At 36.5% G+C, this 13456-nt stretch overlaps 1 protein-coding gene across 6 annotated transcripts in view; it reads left to right on the top strand.

Annotated features, from left to right (window-relative positions):
• Positions 1–16: 16 nt before the first annotated feature.
• The window catches only part of Pex23 (peroxin 23), a 146121-nt gene continuing 132681 nt past the window's right edge, over positions 17–13456 (top strand). For 2 of the 6 annotated variants that reach the window (XM_069833143.1, XM_069833144.1), the window contains exons 1-4: positions 17–837; positions 5608–5790; positions 10722–10880; positions 11702–11824. In XM_069833143.1, the coding sequence (XP_069689244.1) occupies positions 613–837; positions 5608–5790; positions 10722–10880; positions 11702–11824 (690 nt within the window). In that variant the 5' untranslated portion in view covers positions 17–612. The remainder of the gene's footprint in view (positions 838–5607; positions 5791–10721; positions 10881–11701; positions 11825–13456) is intronic. The other 4 variants (XM_069833145.1, XM_069833142.1, XM_069833148.1 and 1 more) reach the window with 4 other exon arrangements.

Below are 13456 nucleotides of genomic sequence, written 5' to 3'. Positions count from 1 at the left end.
AACCGTATCTTCACAAGGCTTTAAGACTCGAGTTGGCAACATTGATTGTCTCCGTAACAAATGGTTGCCAATCAGGGGCACCAATATACGTGCTAATAGAACATTCGAAATGTCAAACGAAGATAGAATATATTGCTTTATTTGACGTTATCGTTAGTATATACTCAGACATACATATACATTATATAAAAAACGGCGTACTTAAATTGATTGGTGTTCAGATTAATTAGCAACTCTAAACTTTGTAAACATTTTGGTTTCGACCATTGCTATTCACGTTCAAAGATGAGTCACTGACGTATGAGAAAAAAAAGGAAGGAAAAAGTGTTTACTTTGATGGTGGAGGGGATGAGTCAGAATTGCAGAAGTGTTGTAAACTACTGTCAAGTGCTTCGTGTTTAGCCAAATACCAATATTTAAAATAATGTTATAATCATTTTAGTAGATGACATTACAGAAAATGGTGTACCGTCGTCTATGATAGTGATGTGCTCTTTAATAACATATATCAGGGCTTTCTTGCCTGATATCTTAATATTTTTCTGTTTGTCCTGAAGGGTGTAACTTTGATTGTTTAATACATTTCATCAACTGTATATCTGGATATGTAAAATGCCAAGCTCACTCTTATTCGCTATAAATAATGAGGGACGAGTGTTTGGCCTCTCAACCAATGGGACGAAATGGAGAGAATTTGTGTATCTCGGTTTGGAGTTTAAACATTTGTCTGCTGTTCCACATTTTATGTGGGCAGTTGGTGGTGATAGACAAATTTATGTCCATGTGCATGGGTTGGATATTCCCATTCGCATTAAAGAAGAGGCTTATGAAAATGAGGTATGCACAGAGTTAAAATGTCAACGTACACGATTGTACAGTATATATTTAGGCCTACAAAGATATTGTTATACCGGTAGATTAGTATTCATGCTTTTACGATATAGGTATATTCTGTTTTATTTAGTTTGCATTGTAGAGCGATATGTGGAAGGGATTTTTCGTCATGCTATAAAGAATCACTAAGTGATACTTACGCATATCATATCATTATGCTGTACCGAAGTGCATATGATATTTCCGTGCAGGAATTCTGTGTTATCATGTGATGAAGGATGGATAGAACAGAGAAAAATTCTCTCTGACACCGGGACTTGAACCCCGGTTTTCAGCTCTATGTTGTGCTGACGCTTTATCCACTAAGCCACACCGGATTCCAGTTCCACTGATTTAAGACGGCGCTCATCCCATCCAATCCCGGCCACTTAAGTCACTCGTAATGATTGTATCTCAGTACATAATGCATTGGACATTGTCACTGTCACATATTGTGACACAACACAGTACATGAGAGCAGGCCATCAAACGGAGAACTGAGAGATAGAGCTTAAACTAAGGGGATTCGATCGATGCAGTGTGGCTTAGTGGATAAAGCGTCAGCATATAGATCTGAAAACCCGGGTTCGAGTCCCGGTGCCAGAGAGAATTTTTCTCTGTTTTATCTATTCTTCATCATACGATAACGCAGAATTCCTGCACGGAAATATCATATGTACTTCGGTGCATCATAATAATACTGTATAATAATAAGTAATTGAGTCATGCTTCATATTTTAGCTGTATCTTTAAACTACTTATTTACGATTTTAAGGAACCTGGAGGTTCACTGCCGTCCTCAGATAAGTGCGCCATTGGCCCCTGTCCTGTGCAAGATTAATCCAGTCTCTATCATCACATCCCACCTCCCTCAAATCTATTGTAGCATCATCCTCCCATCTATGTCTCGGTCTCCCCAAAGGTCTTTTTCCCTTCGGCCTCCCAACTAATACACTATGCATTTCTGGATTCGTCCATACGTGCTACATGCCTTGCCCATCTCAAACATGTGGATTTAATTTTTTTAGTAGGTTATTTTACGACGCTTTATCAACATCTTAGGTTATTTAGCGTCTGAATGAGATGAAGGTGATAATGCCAGTGAAATGAGTTCAGGGTCTAGCACCGAAAGTTACCCAGCATTTGCTCATATTGGGTTGAGGGAAAACCCCGAAATCTGGATTTAATGTTCCTAATTATGTCAGGTGAAGAATATAATGCATGAAGCTCTGCGTTGTGTAACTTTCTCCATTCTCCTGTAACTTCTTCCCTCTTAGCCCAAATATTTTCCTAAGAACCTTATTCTCGAACACTATTAATCTTTGCTCCTCTCTCAAGAGCAAGAGTCCAAGTTTCACAACCATACAGAACAACTGGTAATATAACTGTTTTATAATTCTAACTTTCAGATTTTTTGATGGCAGACTAGATGACGTCTTTAAACTACATCAAAATTAATTTCATATTTCTGTGGTCTATTCGTTTATATTTGTGATCACTGCCAAGCATGTCATTTTGTTGTAGGAAGAATAGCAGGCTACTTCACTTCTTTCTACCATGGTGAGTTAGTTTATTTTCTGCAACCAGCAATGAATGAAACACTGAAACTGCTAATGATTTAGGATGAACAATTTTATTTAGGGCGCATATAAGATTCTACAACTCTGATATAGCATTTGCCTCATTTTCCGCATCTCGGCAATAGATTCCTCGTAATAGCCTACACTGCTGAAAATTCACTGGGTAATACATAAATAACTTAAGTCTCTGATCTTCCGCCATTAGCAATTCATTACGAGCTTATGGAAAATTATACGTCTTGATTCAACATATGCTAACATGGCCAAAATGATGTTCAGCATTCACAGGTACCTAATACACTCCAAACATTGTCAAATATTGTTGCTAACAATCTTTATGCTATTTCCTACAAATATTGGCAAATGAAGAAAATGTGCCATCTGCAGATTTAAGTTTCATTGATCATATTGAGTTACATCAACGGTGATATAATAAACTTACTGCAGAGGACATTACGGGTGTTTTTATCTACATAGATGGTGAGCTACCTAAATACCATTATGTTGTGTATGGCAGACATGAGGGACCAAATTAAGCTCTCACTATGATCTGATTAAATATATCCCCTCCTTTTCCCTGATGAATCACAATTGCAACATGCTCCACGCCAGCAAAACAAGCTCACTAGAAAGACTTTACTTCAGTTTGAACCATTTCAGATTGATGTTCGTAACCATTTCTCACACATTAATTAGTCACACAAGTTAATCCAGCAATATTTGGTTGATCAGTATTGTCTGGAGGAAGCGCAAAAATTATAATTTCTAAGAAAAGACCAAAAGGTATTACTTACTGACAAAATAAAAGGTGTACAAGATTTTGTAGTCTCTTGATCACCTCAGCAAGATCTCTTAGCAGGAAAAAGTGATTCTGCCCTCTACATTTCAAGGTAGTTCACGAAACATGTAGCAGCTATACCAAGGTGCTATGTCTTTTGTTCGAAAGTATGACAAACCTGACATTTTCTTAACTCTTACCTACAATCTGCACTGTCCTAAAATAGCTACTGGATTAACTTTGAAAATGTCTGGTATTCTTCATTGAAAATAACATTTTTATTTCATACGATGTAAGAGTAATGGAACGGAGAAAAATTCTCTCCGGCGCTGGGATTTGAACACGGGTTTTCAGCTCTACGTGCTGATGCTTTATCCACTAAGCCACACCAGATACCACCCCGGCGTCGGACAGAATCGTCTCAGATTAAGCTCCAACTCTTGGGTTCCCTCTAGTGGCCACCCTCTGCACTACGTCATAGATGTCTATGAACGTAGGACCGAAGTCCACACATGTGCTGAGGTTCACTCGTTATGAGTGACTAGTTGACCGGGATCTGACGGAATAAGCACCGTCTTAAATCACGAAGTGATTTACGCATATCATATATATTATTTTAATGTACCGAAGTACATATGATCGGTCCTACGTTCATAGACATCTATGACGTAGTGCAGAGGGCGGCCACTAGAGGGAACCCAAGAGTTGGAGCTTAATCTGAGATCGGTCCTACGTTCATAGATATCTATGATGTAGTGCAGAGGGCGGCCACTAGAGGGAACCCAAGAGTTGGAGCTTAATCTGAGACGATTCTGTCCGACGCCGGGGTGGTATCCGGTGTGGCTTAGTGGATAAAGCATCAGCACGTAGAGCTGAAAACCCGGGTTCAAATCCCGGCGCCGGAGAGAATTTTTCTCCGTTCCATTACTCTTACATTGTATGATGACGCAGAATATCTGCATGGAAATATCATATGTACTTCGGTACATTAAAATAATATATATGATATGCGTAAATCACTTCGTGATTTAAGACGGCGCTTATTCCGTCGGATCCTGGCCAACTAGTCACTCATAATGAGTGCACCTCAGCACATGTGTGGACTTTGGTCCTACGTTCATAGACATCTATGATGTAGTGCAGAGGGCGGCCACTAGAGGGAACCCAAGAGTTGGAGCTTAATCTGAGACGATTCTGTCCGACGCCAGGGTGGTATCCGATGTGGCTTAGTGGATAAAGCATCAGCACGTAGAGCTGAAAACCCAGGTTCAAATCCCGGCGCCGGAGAGAATTTTTCTCCGTTCCATTACTCTTACATCGTATGATGACGCAGAATATCTGCATGGAAATATCATATGTACTTCGGTACATTAAAATAATATATATGATATGCGTAAATCACTTCGTGATTTAAGACGGCGCTTATTCCGTCGGATCCCGGCCAACTAGTCACTCATAATGAGTGCACCTCAGCACATGTGTGGACTTTGGTCCTACGTTCATAGACATCTATGACGTGGTGCAGAGGGCGGCCACTAGAGGGAACCCAAGAGTTGGAGCTTAATCTGAGACGATTCTGTCCGACGCCGGGGTGGTATCTGGTGTGGCTTAGTGGATAAAGCATCAGCACGTACAGCTGAAAACCCGGGTTCAAATCCTGGCGCCGGAGAGAATTTTTCTCCGTTCCATTACTCTTACATCGTATGATGACGCAGAATATCTGCATGGAAATATCATATGTACTTCGGTACATTAAAATAATATATAAAATAATATATATTTTTATTTCAACTTCTAATGAACTTCGTTTGCAGTATTTTCTGCACGAGCCACTTGTATTAATATAACTTAATTACTATTACATTGACTTCATTATAATGAAAACAGATATTCCCCTACGGGCTTATTATTAACAACAACTTGTTCACATATAAATGTGAAAATGTTTGCATTTAGGTTGTAATAAACACATTGATAATTGGTTCGGTATTGAATTAATGAAATTCAAAGTTAAGAGTGTAAGTTACTATAAAAATGACAACAAACATAATATTATGAAAATATTCATGTGATACAGTATTTATTGTATTGAATACATTAAGCTATGTTCAAATATGTTTTCTTTTTAAGATCAGCCTAAAAAAATGAGTTATTTGCCTTCTTTATGTGCAGCCTATTTTTCACAATATTAAATAATAAAATTAAAACCTACAGTCACCAGATAATTTTTTCCATTTATGATTTCCGTCATGAAAGTACTTTAAGTAAAATTTAGTTTTAGACCTAGAACAAAATCTGAATTTCAGTCACAAATGGACATCTCTCCCAGTTTTTGTATGATGTGCTTTTTATTTATGTTGTTGTGTACTCTTGCAGCGTTGGCTTCCCTTGGAAGGATTTAGTGGACGTTTGTTACCAACGGATAGATTCCATTATTCTAGTCAAGATGGCACTCGTGACCGAAGTTTGGATAAGATTCGATTACCTTCTATGGCGTGGCAGTGGGAAGGAGAATGGCATCTAGAAACAACTCTTGAAGGACAACCATTAGACCATGATGTAAGTTCGATATACACATAATTAGTGGCTGACCATGATAATATCTTTGAAAAATATTGGCATGCAAGAGGTCAAATGACTTTATTGTCAAACGCCTGGCATTAAAAAACAACAACAGCATTATATATTATCGTATGTTATATTGTAATATTGTATTACATTACATTATACTACAGGGTCTTTCATAAGTAACGAGTCTATTGAAAAATGAACTATTTTGGATAATTTTTTGAAATGATGTTCATCCTCACGAGAAAGAACCCTTCCCAGTGCCGTACAGTCGATTTGGAAACAAACATCCCTTCCCCTCGCCGCCAGAGCTAAAAACGAAAGACTGATTAGTGTTTTAAACCTTTATTAAAACACATAAATCTAAAAACATTTTCAATTGTTGACAAATTATAGTGTACAATTTGCAAAATGCCTTCCTTTCTGCTGAATGCACAAATGTAAATGACGTATCAACTCTTTATGGACTCTGGTGAGCTGCGTGACATTTTATCATTCCAGTCTATCACAACAATGTGTATAGGCATGGCCATGTGCCATTATCCTTGGTGTATAGAAGGCTATGTTGCTGCAGGTCATTTTAAGTTGGCATCAAATGCACATTACATATTGACAGTGCTGACATACTGCAGAGAAATTTTAATTACTTCACCTTTCATAAACGACATAGAATATGTTCAAAACCAAGCTCTCAGACTCATTACTGGTGGAATCAAAACAACGCCAATAGGTTCTATGAGATTCCTCACTAATATTAACAGCATCAAAATGACAATAGAAGAAAAAGCACTGATTCAATATGAAAAACTTATCAGATTACCAGGTAACAATTGGCATTCATATAGTCCTCTTTGTAGATTGAAAACTCAAAAAAGTTTCATATCCATTGTTCAAGAATTAAAACAGAAAATCAATATCCCGAATTTAAAAGAAAACTTACAAATTAAACCAAACCCTTTAACTCTATTAAATATAGAATATAATCTAAATTTAACAGAAGAAATACTGAAATCAGAAGTAAACACTGAAATGCTGAAACAATTGTCTTTAGAGACAATTAATATTAGGTACCCTCCACAAAACTGGCTTCATTTATACACCGACGGATCCTTGATTTCCAGAGAACAAGGTGCCGGTGCAGGTGTTACGTGCTGTCTCTTCTCACTTTATAGATCTCTTGGATATGGAACAACAAGTTTTGATGGTGAAATCATTGCAATAAGTGAAAGTCTCAGGAATCTTCTATGCCACATCAATAAATTTAGGAATGCAGTTATATTGTCGGACTCCAAAGCAGCTATTCTATCAATCGTCTCTAAACACATACCTTCATCTCAAACAGCAGAAATAACTAAAATGCTCTCTCAATTATTATCACTCAATAAAAGAGTTGTGTTCCAATGGATACCATCCCATTGTGGAATCCTGGGAAACGAGAATGCGGATGCTTTAGCAAAGAAGGGCAGCACTGCTACTTACAGACCTGTTACTAAATCTACGTATTACTCTGTGAAGAGATTTATTAAATCTACATAGTTAGACTTCAACAAACAAAATTTGATAACTCAATCCCAAGGGAAAAAATGGAATTCTCTGCATCAGAATCCACAGTTAATTCCCGATTTACCACGAAAATCGTCTGTAGCTGCATTTAGATTGGCAACAGGCCATGATTGTTTGGCCAAACACCTACATAGAATTGGAATATATCTGTCCCCTAACTGTCCATTGTGCAACTCAAACCAAGAAATGGATTCGGAACACCTCAAAATCTGTGCTTCAGTGGCTAGTCATGATAATATTTTTGAAAAATATTGGAGTGCAAGAGGTCAAATGACTTTATTGTCAAATGCCTGGCATTAGAAAACAACAACAACATTACATATTGATAAGTAGCTTCCTCTGGCAGCTGGGGGAGGGGGTGTTTGTTTCCAGATTGACTGTATGGCACCAGAAAAGTTCTTTTTCGTGAGGATGAACATCATTTCAGAAAATTATCCAAAATAGTTGATTTTTCGATAGGGTCATTACTTATGAAAGACTCTGTATATTATATTCATCATTATCATCATCATTGGTGCTACAGCTTATTGCAGGCCTTGATTGCCGCTACAATGCACATTCATTCCTTCCTATCTATCTACCTTTCACTTCCACTATTGTACTCCCAGTAAGTACTTTAAAATTCTATTCAATGCTGCCAGCCACCTGATGTTAGGACTTCCAACTCTTCTCTTACCATCCATTTTTGCCATTGAAATTTTATGACATGAATCTGTCTCCTTTTTTCTATACAGGTGTCCAAGCCATCTAATGCTTCCTTCAAACTTTAAGGATGTTAACAAAATAAGGCATAAAATTTTGAATAATATGTTGATTGGAACAGTCTAGTGAACAATGTGGGTTCTGGAATTGCGACTCAGGATTTTGAGAATATTTGGAACCAGAACAAATAATTGACTTTCTTTCTTCAAAAGAAAATACTTTATGTTTGTTTCTTTTTGAGTCTTATAAAATATTAAGCTGAAAAATATTAGTCGTACTGTACTACAAAAACACTACAAATAGTTACACTTACTGCAACACGGCATACTAAAGTAAATAAGCAAGCAATACTGCAATGATGCAATCTAACTGCACTTGTTGGGGCTCAGCTGACGTCATCGTCACTGTGAAACGAACTTCACAAGGGGACTGCTAGAGAATGAATCGACCTACAACATTCGGATTTTCTGTACAGTTTTTGTGAGAGAATAATCTCTTCAATTATACAAAACATGAAATTTAACCAGACAAAGCCTTGCAATTAACAACTTAAATAAAGTTTGAAAATGGCATAAAGTCCTGCCGAAAGTAGTAAAGTAGTATATACATTAGAAGCTCGATTGTCTGCCCCTCTATTAACCATTCTGTGGATTATCCACCACCTAAAGAAAACGCAATTTTTAAGCAGTGCACAGTAATGACTTACAGTATAATTGCTCTTGTCTACTTTCTGAATTGTGCCTACCACGATTGCATAACTTTGTGGCATTCATAATTTTCGTTAGGTTCTCTCAAGCTTAATAAACACCTTCACTCCTTTGGACTATCATAAAAGATTTCACTTTGCACCCACTTGCTGGAACATTTCTTTCTAATTATTAAGTTTAGAATGGATATAAAAAACAAAATTGGTTGTAATGAAGTGCAGAAAAAATAACCGACTATATTCAAAGTACTATCTTAAAAGGCATCAGATTGATTTAAGGTCCATAAAAATTCGTAATACAGATTATCTGTTCTTCTTGAGTAACCGTTCAGTATACACCTTCCATTAAAATGTATAATCGAGATTGTACTGTAGTTTCAATATTTAATGTAGTGAAGGTATTTAAGTTGTTAATTTAACAGGTGTAATAATATCTTTTAGTGTTAATTTAGAGTTTAAGAAATTTTAATCCTTATGTACATCAGTCTCTTAGTGCTTTATGCATACATACTGCTAAATACCTAAGTTTCATTATCCCAGTTCTGTTTCTTGTAAAAATTGAAACATCTTGACTTAATACCGTTATTAGTATCTTTAATTTCTCCAGTTAAGTGAGACTCAAAGTAATTTCCATTTTGCAGCTTTTGAGTGCCTCATGCTTCAGACTTTGTGTTGCATTATTTTCTCCCTCCTTTCAAGTTTGAACTTATATGCATTTATTAGAAAAATATGTTTTTTTATATTTAGTATCTCACAGACCTAGTAATTTAAATTTAATTAAGATTCCTGAAAAATTAGTCAGTCTTTTGGCAGAAATTATTCTCTAGTCTTGCAGTTTTTTCTCTTTACTTCAGGTTTGAACTTGTAATGTTCATTTATTAGGGAAATGTCTCTTTTTATATTAAAGTATCTCAGAGATTTAGTAAGAACAATAATTTTCCTACGATATCCACATCCTGGAAAGTTGGTGGTATTCAGGGAGAAGTCAGGGAAGTTAAATTTCCTCATGGAAAGTTATGAATATCATTCTAATTCTTGAAAAGTCTGGGAAATTTCCCAGTGATGAAACTTGAGTGAAAAATTTTATGCTCTATCAGTCTTTTTCAATATGTGGCACACTAAAGTTGTAATTTAAATTCCCCCGGCACACTCTTATAATCTAAACCAGTGGTTTCTAACAGGGGGTGAGGGGATTTTTTTTTTCATAGAAACAACTAAGAAGAACAATATTTTTTTAAGATTGGTCCATAGTGACACTTGTGGCAGAAAAGGTCACAGTTGGGATTTACCTCGGAGCTCTCCTGTTTCTCTATATTAGGCATCTACATCATTCTGTCAACATTTCTTCAATCTGTCATCATTCCATAGCATTCACCGAACACCGGCTGGCGACACACAGAGGAGGCTGGCCTAGAGATGAGTGTGGATGCCTGCTCGAAACCTGGATACGCAGCGAACCTTAATATAGCGAGCTGGTGTGGGTTGGAAGTGCACCTAGTTTGAAGTTCAGGGCAATGGATCTTATAAGGTCGTAGCGATGGATCGTAGTGCCCCCGTCCTAAATTTAAATTCAGTTTAATTCAAGGTTGTGCCGAAATTTAGATTTTTTTAACAAATCGTAGGACCCCCGTATAGAAATTTCTTTCGGACTTCACGAAGAATGAACGAGCAAATGTCTAGACAAGGGATTTTGAAAATATGCATTGTTTTACCAAGTTGTTTGTAAAATAATTACTCTGTCACAACAACGAGAGGAATTTTACACAGAAAAGCTAAGAATGACAGAACCATGTAAAATTATCGCATTATTCGTGTTTATTGCTATATTAATCTTCATTATGGAGATTTGATTGCATGATTATGTTTATGATGATGATTATTGTTATTATTATTATTATTATTATTATTATTATTATTATTATTATTGTTATTATTAATGTTATAATTTTAGGGCTGGACATATGCAGTGGATTTTCCTGCCACGTTTCATCCTAAGAAGCAATGGAAGTCATGTGTGAGGCGTAGGAAATGGATTAGATATCGACGTTACAGTGCCATGAACTCTTGGTGTGCTATAGCACCACTGCATAAAGATCCTACCCAGGTACTAGTAATGATGAGTCCAGTGATATATAGAACGAAATCAAATAGTATGTTTCTTTTGAAGGCTTTACAGAGTTTCATGAAATATAAACACCACCTTAAAAAGCAGGCATTATTATATTTAAATTTCTTGACCGAGGAAATCGAATAACTTAGTTACCAATGAAACCTTTCTTGCCTAACAGAAGGAAGCCATAGACCTCGAGGTAAACTGTCCAGTCGGGTTTTCATCTGTACTAAAAAATCATCTTTTCCTGTGCGAGCTGAAGATAACTTTGTTGTTGCTGAAATAAATGTCAAACTAGGTTCCCGATAAATAAACTCTTGTAGCATACTGAAATCACCTGCTGCGTGATCCAATAGCAAGTTATAATTTTGCACACACAAGGTAAGAAGGTGAATGAGCACAGTTGGTGTGTCAACCGATTAGAAATAATACAGATGAGCAGATTCTTTGCCCTGGTAAAGAATTTTTGCTTTCGTCATAACTTACTGAACAGTTTCGGTGTGAAGTCAATGATGCGTTGTGTTAACCTCTTCATGCAGAGTAGGAAAGAATTGGAGCTTTTACCTTTTTGCCTCTTGTACAAATATATAGCAAATTTTCTGACTAGCTGTCTTTGTTTGATCAATTTTAAGTAATATTGGATTTTGTTTGTGTTTTATATTTATCAGTAAATTTAATCTCTAATGCTTTCACAGCAACAAGGTTGCTGGTAACTTGTATTAACATCAGTATCTTAAAGACTTTAAAAAAAATTGTAATGCTTAATTGTAGTTCGTTTGGTAAGAAAACAAATTGTTTGATCACGAGAATTATGTGTCTAGGTTACTCATGGTGGAGCTTCAGCTTCTGATGATTTTTCTGTTACACCACCCTCCTATGGTGCCTCAGCTCTGATGTCTTCTTCCGTTGGTCTCTGTTTTTCCCTTGCTCATCCCGTTGTCACTGTGAGTTTTTTTTTTAGGTTTTCAACTGTGTTATACAGCTTTTGATTTGTGAGTTTTCACAGTCACATTAGTTAATTGCCTTAACTTCTGAGCAGATGAAGCATTAGCTGTGAATGAACTAAAAATAGTCTAGACAAATGTACATTATCACTAAACCACTAATACATAAATTAAGCTACAATTTGATAGACTCTTAAAAGATATAGGCAACCTCTGATAAAATAAATTATTGAAGAAGATAAGATATTATATATGATGAATTGCTAGAGAATTAAAATTTTAAAGAAAATGGACATTTGTTGCAATTGCATAAGAGGTTGATAGAAAATAAATCGTTATAAATATACATGACTTGACTTATTTTGTCGACCTAGGTAGCGTAGTTGGTATAGCACTGGCCTTCTGTGCTCGAGGTTGCAGGTTTGATCCCGGCCCAGGTCGATGGCATTTAAGTGTGTTTAAATGCGACAGGCTCATGTCAGTAGATTTACTGGCATATAAAAAACTCCTGTGGGACAAAATTCCGGCACACCGACGACTCTGATATAATCTCTGCAGTTGTGAGTGTCGTTAAATAAACTATAATTAATTAAATTGACTTATTTCATGTGTCTTGCCTTGGCTTGATTTTTCAAGGATTCGACTTGGGATGGATCCATTGACTCATTGTGCTTGCCTCTATATATGTGATTGTCCAAGTCGGACAAGGTGGCCTGGATAGTGTTAGTGAATTTGATACTGACAGGTGGGCCATTCTGCCTCAGTCCTGACAGAACCAGATCCCAATCCCAGATAAGCAGCTGATATACCCAGTGCCCGGATATTTAGTGTGTCATAAGGGTATAACCTCTCTTTCATTGAAGTTCTCAGCCATCTCTTGAGTCTTCTCATTGCAGAAAACTCCTTTTACCAACTGCTGGTAGCAGCAGCTATTGGAACTTCATGCAAATTTGAGTGTAGGTTTTTCTTTACTACATGTTTAAATGACTGAAGCACTGAAGCCAGTGCAATTGAATTCAACTGCTCTGTTTCTAATACAGTTTGTTATAATTGAAATTTCTATTATAATTGAAATTTATACTTTGAGAAGAGTTTCATCTTCTTTCAAACACTCATTGTAATTCCTAACAAATGGATGTACCTTCTCAAAATCTAAGTTAAACAGACCAATTGTATTTGCCAGGGACAAGGATTTTTCACTGGACCTGTACCTTACTTCACTCGTCAAAACAAGAGAACTTTGAAATATACGTTTATTTTGTCTTCCAGTAGTCCTGATCACTTTGACTAATTTCACACTTCTCAGACTTCCCAACAGTTGAGAGTACAACTGTCTTTCAGGATCACATTTCCTTGATGCCTTCTTTTCTTGGATGCTTTTGAATTTTCTAAGCAGATACTGTTTTTAACAGTAAACTCTTAAATATTCCTTCAGATTTTAGAAAATTTATCGACAATTCTTTTCTCTTCTAATGTTTCTATAGTAGGCCTATCTTCTATCAGTTCTCTAGCACTTCCAAGTGTTACCTCAGAACGTTGCATATACTTGCTTAACATGTAACACCATAGTGCTTATCAGAAATTCACGTCTGATATCTGTAGGTCCATCTTGTACTTAGTGACATGATTTCA

This window comes from Periplaneta americana, chromosome 8 (assembly GCF_040183065.1).
Source record: "Periplaneta americana isolate PAMFEO1 chromosome 8, P.americana_PAMFEO1_priV1, whole genome shotgun sequence".
In the NCBI taxonomy this organism is placed as follows: Eukaryota; Metazoa; Arthropoda; class Insecta; order Blattodea; family Blattidae; genus Periplaneta; species Periplaneta americana.
The sequence above is the reverse complement of the archived record's forward strand: the minus strand, read 5'-3'. Positions and strand labels throughout refer to the sequence as shown.